The sequence below is a fragment of the Salmo salar genome, chromosome 09 (genome assembly GCF_965601325.2).
Source record: "Salmo salar chromosome 09, fSalSal1, whole genome shotgun sequence".
NCBI classification, from domain to species: Eukaryota; Metazoa; Chordata; class Actinopteri; order Salmoniformes; family Salmonidae; genus Salmo; species Salmo salar.
In genome coordinates this window covers 19,284,634-19,293,525 of record NC_138299.1, presented here as the reverse complement: position 1 = coordinate 19,293,525, position 8,892 = coordinate 19,284,634, and the positions used below count along the sequence as shown (strand labels likewise).

At 47.0% G+C, this 8,892-nt stretch overlaps 1 protein-coding gene across 1 annotated transcript; it reads right to left on the bottom strand.

Annotated features, from left to right (window-relative positions):
* Positions 1-473: 473 nt before the first annotated feature.
* On the bottom strand, positions 474-3,406 carry marcksl1a (MARCKS-like 1a). The gene is made up of 2 exons (XM_014210546.3): positions 3,110-3,406; positions 474-1,829 (listed from the first exon to the last, which is right to left on the bottom strand). Exons 1-2 carry the CDS (start codon positions 3,191-3,193, stop codon positions 1,299-1,301), a joined length of 615 nt encoding a protein of 204 aa, XP_014066021.1. The 5' UTR covers positions 3,194-3,406; the 3' UTR covers positions 474-1,298.
* Positions 3,407-8,892: the final 5,486 nt, after the last annotated feature.

Below are 8,892 nucleotides of genomic sequence, written 5' to 3'. Positions count from 1 at the left end.
TCAGTTAACTTCTTTGACATGGATTTGTAGAAAGTGCACAAATTGATTGGTGCCAATTAGTGGGTCTTCTACAAACTTTCCTTGACATACAGCTTGTTTTGGTAAGTAATAAATATTTTCAAACTGTAAAGTTATCGTATAGTCAGATGTGAGAAGAGAACGCTGCTTGTGGTCAAGTGTGATGACACTGACATACTGTGGCTCAATTCGTAAGTATGGTACATTGTCAGTCATTGATTTGTCAGTTAATAAAGTTCTTTACCTCAACCATCCTCTTGGTGTTCTGTGAAGATGTACTGATCGAAAGGTCTTGGAGGCAATTTATGTGGTGCATTCATCCCTTTAAGAGCTGTGTGGGTATAAAAACTGCACCTAGTAATCCTATCCCAAGATGAACCTGTAACCCACTAAAACACCAAAAAATACCAGATCTCCCACATGGTTTAGGATGACAGAGGCAAAACACAATCAGAGGGGATCAAACATTTATTTACCCTTATTAAAAGTTACAATAAAACCATTAACATCTTTAAAACGATAGCAAAATAAAAGAACCAAAAATATTGGCCAAAACATATTTACAGAGACAAATTGCAGATAAAAAGCACATTTTGTACACAACCCCAACCCCTGCATCATAAACTCTGAAATGTGAATACTACAAGACCCAGAAAGCGCAAATGTGGTTTTAGACAGAAAATTATTCAAATGCACAAACAAAGACGTCGCCTTTTCCACCTCCCCTGCTTTAATTCATTTTCCCTATACAGCACAAAATACTTGAAATTTGGGGGTAAAACATAGGAATGTAGAATTCAAGAAATGAATAAGATCATTTGAACGGTTTATGTCCATATAACAGTCATTTTGAGTGAAGGAGATGGTCTGCCCTGCTCCATAACCGCTGTCAATTATTAGATCCCAAGATATGAGAAAGAAATGAAAATGTTATAGGGCTGCCACGCTGTTAAATGGATGCGTCTCCATGAATTGGGAAAATAAGTCAGTATTCCAGATTCGTTCTACAACCAATCCAAAACCTTCCCCACACGCCAGTTCCAGTAAGTACCATGAGTGGGCACCGTAAGCCAACAGTTTCATCATGAGAGGGCCGGTGAGATTCCATCAGCAGAGAAATGATAAAGGCAGTGAACTGGTGGCTGAATCAGCAAATGTGATATATCCTTCTTCATTTGTCTTCGTTTGTAGTTTTGTTTATAATGTTAAGAATGTGGCACGAGTCTCTCATATATACTTTAATCTTAGAAATAACGTTCTAGTAGCCGTGGCGGGCACGGTCACTCTGCCTTGGGCTCGGCCTCAGATGCTGCGGGTGTCGTGACCTCTGCGGGGGTGGCGGCCTCCTCGGCGGGGGCTTCCTCTGCCGGAGGGGCTTCCTCTGCTGCTGCGGCCTCACTTTCTGGGGCCAGAGTGGCCTCCTCCTTGGCCTCTGCCACAGGCTCGGCAGCTGGCGTCTCCTCTTTGGTCTCCTTGGCAGCGTGGCCGTTCTCCTCTGGCTTGTCCTCCGCTGTGGGGGAGGCGGCAGCCTCCTTGCCCTCCTCACTATTCTTCTTGGTCTTCTTCAGCGAGATACCCTTGAACTTGAAGGAGTTCTTCAGGGAGAATTTCTTCTTCTTCTTGGCATCCTTTGCGGCCTCCCCTTCGGCCTTGACCGCATCTCCTTCAGCAGCAGGGGCAGCCTCGATGGCGTCGCCAGCACCCATCTCACCCTCTTTGGCTGGCTCGGCTATGCCATTCCCGTCTACGGCAGCTGCATCCCCATCGGGCTTGGCAGAGACATCTCCATTGGTTTTAACATGGCCGTTCTCCTGCGGACAACAGTGAGAAACCATTTACACTTATGTGGAGAACAATAATTAAATGATCCAAATAAACTGGTATTGGGGAGAAAGTTACAGTAACCATTATAAGCAGCCCATACCTATATCCAATTGATTCGTAAGTATACAGGCAAATGTGGACCAAGGAAATGGCTCATTAGATAAAAAGACAGACTGCTTTTTTTGGGAGCGAAGTCAAGTAGATTGTGGTGTATGGCAAACCAACGTATAACAGAGGTTGTCATTGTGGACAATTACTTGACCAAATGCACACAGCAAAACGCTTCATATGCACAGCCAGTTTGCATTACTCCCATCGACCACGTGGAGGCATAAGTGCTCTGCGACAACAGCAAACCAAATTTTGGAACAAAGGATTCCCGATCAAATTAAGAAGCAGATTAGTTGTGCTATTCGTTGCAAAATGTCAATATCGTACATATTTCTTGCCATTCGAATAACCCAAACGATCTAAAATGTATGTTATCAAACTTAACTATAATAATTGAATATCCTATAATCTTTAGGCCAAAGAAAATGTAAATTAACCAGAGATGATGGCTAGAGAATGCGCCAACTGGTAGGCGTGCCGCCTCAATGAGACGGTAGACTGGCAATTGCACCCATTTTACAACCATCAGCTACAGTAGTATAGCGAGTCATCATCCAGATAACGGGCATGCGGGCGGCATGTGCAATAAAACAAGTTTTGACTTTACAATTTAATGTTCCCATCTCTACAAATGAAGGATTACATCGAAAATAGCACAAAATATTCCCGAGTGCTTTTTTTTAAATATACAACGCTTTGCTGGCCCCGTGCACTTTGTTTTCAAGCCTCGAGCAATCTCAATTTGCATCCTGTGCATCTGTTGTTCGGCGAGTGGGCGATCGCTGCCAACTCATGAGAAAATTAGTTGAATTAAAACTGACATCTCCATTCATGTGATAATAATTTAAGAATTTTGAACAGCCCTGGTTTTACTTGATTAGGCAAAAAGTTCGAGACGAATTTAACAAAGGGGTTTGGTGGTTAGCCACCCAACCATGCACACGTTTTTAAACCAGTTAATTACAAAATGCCATCGAAACATGAGGTTTTCATCCAAATATGATTTAGCTAATTAGTAAGTAACGTTAAATATAATGTTCACTGGTAGGCGTGAGGTCTCGCTAGTCTGGTAACGTTAACACGTTGCCCATGCAACTCACGCTGGACGAGGGCGTTGGGTGCCAAATGTGGAAGCATGCAACTGGACTTCTCTTACCTGGCCATTTGTTTTAGCGACAGCCGGGTCGGCGACCGCTTTCCCCTCAACAGCTACTCCACCCTTGGACAACTGAGCTCCCATATTTTAGGTTTCCTAAACAAAAAGAAAATCTAAAAGAAAAACCTCGAAGTTTCAAGGTTTAAAATCCAGCACAGAGAAAGGTGGATCTTGCCAGATTTTGAAATCCGTGTTTATCCCTTTCCTTACTGTTGGAAAGCAACAACAGTTTCCCCGCTTTAGACAACAAACCTCGCGGCTGCTGAACTCAAATTAAAGAACGCTAAGCCTACAAGTGTGAGTATTTCAACCGTGCATCAAAATCGTAGAGGACTCCACCTAGGGGCGTGATTTCACGGACATACCCAATCTGCAACCTTGGGTTGGAATCCTCTCCCCGCCCCCCTTCAGCTTCAACGAGAGTATTGTTTCCTTTACATATGGTATTAATATGGTGAGAATTGTATCTGTATTTACTGATTTTTCTATTACATCATTTAAAGCCTGAAGACACATTACAGTCAATGGCTTCTAGGTCGTTTTTTGTTGTTGCTGTGGTTCTGCTCTTTGCAGGCAAGTGCACATTTTGAGAGAAGGGTGGAGAATCAGAAAATAACTCATGACAGGCAGAGAGCTCTGAAAAAAACAAAATCCGTCGTGGTCAGATTATGAAGACACCTAAAATCTCAGGTATGCCTTTACATACTAGGCCTGTTGTCCAGTCTGGAAGATAGGAGACAACTGTAGATTATATTTTTATTTGCTAATGTATTTCTTTTTAACTCTGCATTGTTGGGAAAGGGCTCGTAAGTAAGAATTTCTACACCTGTTGTATTCGGTGCATGTGACAAATAACATTTGATTTGAACACAACACTTGTTCATATCTTGCAGTTTCCAAGCACTCTACTCCAAATTAATCAAATGAGAAAATCTTCCATATGCTTGCACTACAATACTAGATTTCACAGTGTCATTGTTAACTGAAGGTAAATCAAGTCCAAGATCAGTGAATGAATCTATCCCAATAGTATGGTCCATCACAGCTCTCTCACCTCCCCAAATACTCCCTTCCTGCATGAAAATACGTCACACAAGAGACTCCCACACTGGATACATTTACAACAGGGCCAGTGGTGACCCGTCATTCAGGGCAGGTAGGCTTGCCTGTTTTGCTTGTTATTTTGGCATTAATACGTGTCACGTATCAGTTTGCAAACAATGTAAAAAAAAAAAAAAAATGTAATTGAGTTAATAAAGCTGCATACAAACATGTTCTCTTTTTTGCTTTCTTGAATAAGTCGTTTCATGTAGGTGTTTCAGCCTAGCTCAATGCTTTCTGTGGTGGTGGGGCTAGCCAGCAGAAAATACAGAGCGTTGCACCTCAGTTTTCTGTCATGATTGGCTCAGTGTTCTGTCACTCATGGGATAGTACGTCATCCCCAATTCTAAGGTTAGAGCTTGAAAATATTTGCCCCTTGGATTCTGCCATTGAGTTGTATTAGAAGTGCCCATCCAAGAAGGCTCAAGATCATTGGCTACAGATAGAATGACATCAAATCACGTTATATCTACAGTAGCTTTGATTTTTCTTTTTTTTACCTTTATTGGACATGTCAACATCATACTTTCAAAATCTTAGTTAGCAAGCTAGCAGTCGTCAACATGAATCAAGTCGACAGTCGAATCCTTTTCAATTCTTGTCTTATGAAGAAAAATTATAGGGTGGAGAATCTGAAAATATATGATTAAGTGTTGTGTTCAAATTGTAATTAAACAACAAGTTGAAATCGCAAATTCAACAATGAGTGGTTTGGGAAGGAATCAGTGGCTAACTGTGAGTTCAAGACAACTGGGAACTCGGGAAAAACAAGCTACGACTGGGAAAATATGTTTTGAACTGTCAAGTGTCAGTTGTGCAGAGGTGAGGACGGAGACAGGCGCAGGACACAGAACTGAGTAAAATAAATCAGCCAATAAATCAGCCAATAATCAGCCAATAAATCCACGCAGGGATAACAAACCCTAACACAAAAGACTAACACAAAAACCAGGAAACAATCACGCACAAAACATAATGAGAACCAGATGGTTAAATAGGGAAATAATAATAACGTAATGGGAACCAGGCTTGAACAATAAAGACATAACAAATGGAAAAAGAAACGTGGATCGGTGGCAGCTAGAAAGCCGGCGACGATGACCGCCAAACGCCGCCCGAACAAGGAGAGGCACCAACTTCGGCGGAAGTCGTGGCAGTACCCCCCCCCCCGACACGTAGCTCCAGCAGCGCGCCGATATCGGCCTCGGGGACGACCCGGAGGACGAGGCGCAGGGCGATCTGGGTGGAGACGGTGAAATTCCTGCAGTAAGGAAGGGTCCGGTATGTCCTTCACCGCCACCCAGCATCTTTCCTCCGGACCGTACCCCTCCCACTCCACAAGGTACTGAAGGCCCCTCGCCCGACGCCTTGAGTCCATGATGGCTTGCACAGTATACGCCGGGGGCCCCTCGATGTCCAGAGGGGGCGGAGGAACCTCCCGCACCTCAGACTGCTGGAGCGGACCAGCCACCACCGGCCTGAGGAGAGACACATGAAACGAGGGGTTAATACGGTAATAAGGGGGAGTTGTAACCTATAACACACCTCGTTTATTCTCCTCAGGACTTTAAATGGCCCCACAAACCGCGGACCCAGCTTCCGGCAGGGCAGGCAGAGGGGCAGGTTTCGGGTCGAGAGCCAGACCCGATCCCCTGGTGCAAACACTGGGGCCTCACTGCGGTGGCGGTAAGCGCTCGTTTTCTGCCGGCCTTCGGCCCGTTTTAGGTGCCCCTGGACGGCCTCCCAGGTTTCCCTCAAGTGCTTCACCCAATCCTCCACCACAGGAGCCTCGGTCTGGCTCGGATGCCATGGTACCAGGACCGGCTGATACCCAAACACGCACTGAAAGGGCGAAATGTTCGTTGAGGAGTGGCGGGGTGAGTTCTGGGCCATCTCTGCCCATAGAACGTACCTTGCCCACTCCCCTGGCCGGTCCTGGAAATACGACCGCAGAAACCTACCCAGATCCTGGTTTACTCTCTCCACCTGCCCATTACTCTCGGGGTGAAAACCAGAGGTCAGGTTGACCGAGACCCCCAGACGCTTCATGAACGCCCTCGCTCCTTCTTCTTCACTAAAAAGAAACTGGAGGAGGCGGGTGATGTGGAGGGCCGAATGTACCCCTGCCTTAGAGATTCAGAGACATATGTTTCCATAGCCAACCTCTCTTCCTGTGACAGGGGATACACGTGACTCCTGGGAAGTGCGGCGTTTACCTGGAGGTTTATCGCACAATCCCCTCGTCGATGAGGTGGTAATTGGGTTGCCCTCTTTTTACAGAAGGCGATAGCCAAATCGGCATATTCGGGGGGAATGTGCACGGTGGAGATTTGGTCTGGACTCTCCACCGTCGTTGCACGATGGAAACTCCCACACACCTACCTGAGACACTCTGACCACCCCTTTAGAGTCCTCTGTTGCCACAAAATAGTGGGGTTGTGAAAGGCCATCCAGGGAATCCTCAGCACCACCGGAAACACAGGAGAATCAATGAGGAAGAAACTAATTCTCTCCTCATGACTCCCCTGCGTAACCATGTCCAGTGGAGCCGTGGTCTGCCTGACCACCCCTGACCCTAATGGTCGACTATCTAGGGAGTGCACATGGAAGGGTTTGTCCATCTGAACCCGGGGAATCCCTAACCTATGCGCGAAACCGCTGTCCATGAAATTCCCCGCTGCGCCTGAATCTACTAGCGCCTTATGCTGGGAATGGGGGAAAAACTCAGGGAAAGAAATTAACACATACATGTGACCAACAGGGGGCTCTGGGTGAGCCTGGTGCTGACTCACCTGGGGTCTCTGAACAGTGCTCGGCCTGCCGTCTCGACTCCCAGACGAGCTCCTCCAGCACCGGTCGGCAGTGTGCCCTCTCTGACCCCATCCAGTGCAGGAGGAGGCTCCTCCTCCGATCGCCCTCACTGCAGCACCACCTAACTCCATGGGGGTTGGAGTGGAGGCGCTGGGGGGTGGAACCAACAGGACCCGATCCGGACGCCCGCGCGTAGCCAGCAAGTTGTCCAACCTTCTGGACATGTCCACTAGCTGGTCCAGGGTGAGGGTAGAGTCTCTGCATGCTAGCTCCCTGCGGACGTCCTCCCGTAAGCTGCACCTATAGTGGTCAATCAAGGCCCTGTCGTTCCACCCTGCGCCAGCGGCCAAGGTCCTGAACTCCAGAGCGAAGTCTTGGGCGCTCCTCGTCTCCTGTTGTAGATGGAACAGACGCTCACCCGGGGTAGTGGTCCCTCGCTGAGTCTGGTCCATCCCAGACCGTGTTGGCCTACTCCAGAGCTTTGCCTGACAGGCAGGAGACGAGGGCATTCACGCTCTCACCTCCCGAAGGAGCCGGGTGAACGCTTGCCAAGTAAAGCTCCAGCTGGAGCAGGAAACCCTTGCACTCGGCAGCCGTCCCATCATACTCCCTCGGGAGCGCGAGCCGAATACCGCTGGGGCCGGATGGCGCCGGAGAAGGTGGTGGTGCAGGTTGGGGTGTGGCTGGTGGAGGGGTAGGCAGGCCGCCTCTCTCCCATCTCTCCATTGTCGCCATCACATGATCCATGGCGGTCCCGAGACGGTGGAGAACTGTGGTGTGGTGTTGCACGCGCTCCTCCATGGAAGTGGAGAGCGCGTCCGCTCCTGCTGACTCCATATATATGGTGCGGGATTCTGTTACGTTCCTCCTAGTAGGAGGAAGGTGCAGGAATCAGGAGCAGGAGAGCAAGGAAGTCCCAGTGGCACACTCGTTTATTCACAGTGTCCCAAACAAACAACGACATGGGAAAACACGCTAAAACGAAATCGCCACACACAGGGAAGAAACGCAACACATGGAGGAGAAATTTCGACTCCTATACGAACAAATAAAAACGGTAACATTACCGTGAGCAAAGAAAACCCCGCGGTGCATACACGCACCCCTAACAAAGTAACACAGAACAATCCCGCACAAAGACTAGCAGGCAGCGGGGTGTAAATAAACCCAAGGAAATCAACTAAATGAACACAGGTGTGATAAAACAGACAGACACAAACGAAAAATGGATCGGTGGCAGCTAGTAGGCCGGCGACGACGACCGCCGAGCACCGCTCGAACAGGGAGAGGAGACACCTTCGTTGGAAGTCATGACACAGTCACTGATGATTTACTCTGCTGATTTACTCTGCAAAGATATAAGGTTAGTCTGGCCAGTCAACACCATCAAGACTAGGCTCGTTTGGATCCAACAACCACAAAACCATGGCATCTTATTATGGTGTATTGTGTGTAGATTGATGAGGAATTGTTTTTATTTAATCCATTTCAGAATAAGGCTGTAACGTAACAGAATGTGGAAAAAGTCAATGGGTCTGTATACTTTCCGAATGCACTGTATTGTGTATGTCCCTACATGTACTCACACAGAGGCAGACAACATATTTTCAGTAAATATGAAGTTCACATTCCCATCTTTTTAAGGATCTTTTTTGAAGATGTCTCTCTCTGCTTGGCGCAATGAGAACGATAAAGTGGGCTGGTGTGGTTGAGAGATATGGAGTGAATGACTGGTTGTTGATAGATGGAGAGTAGTGGAAATATGCTGACCACAAATTGCTACTTTTGCAAAGCATGTGTGCAAATCATGCCAATAAAGCTCTTTGAATTGATTTGAATTCTGGTGATAGCATTTCCTCAGTTAAAAGGTT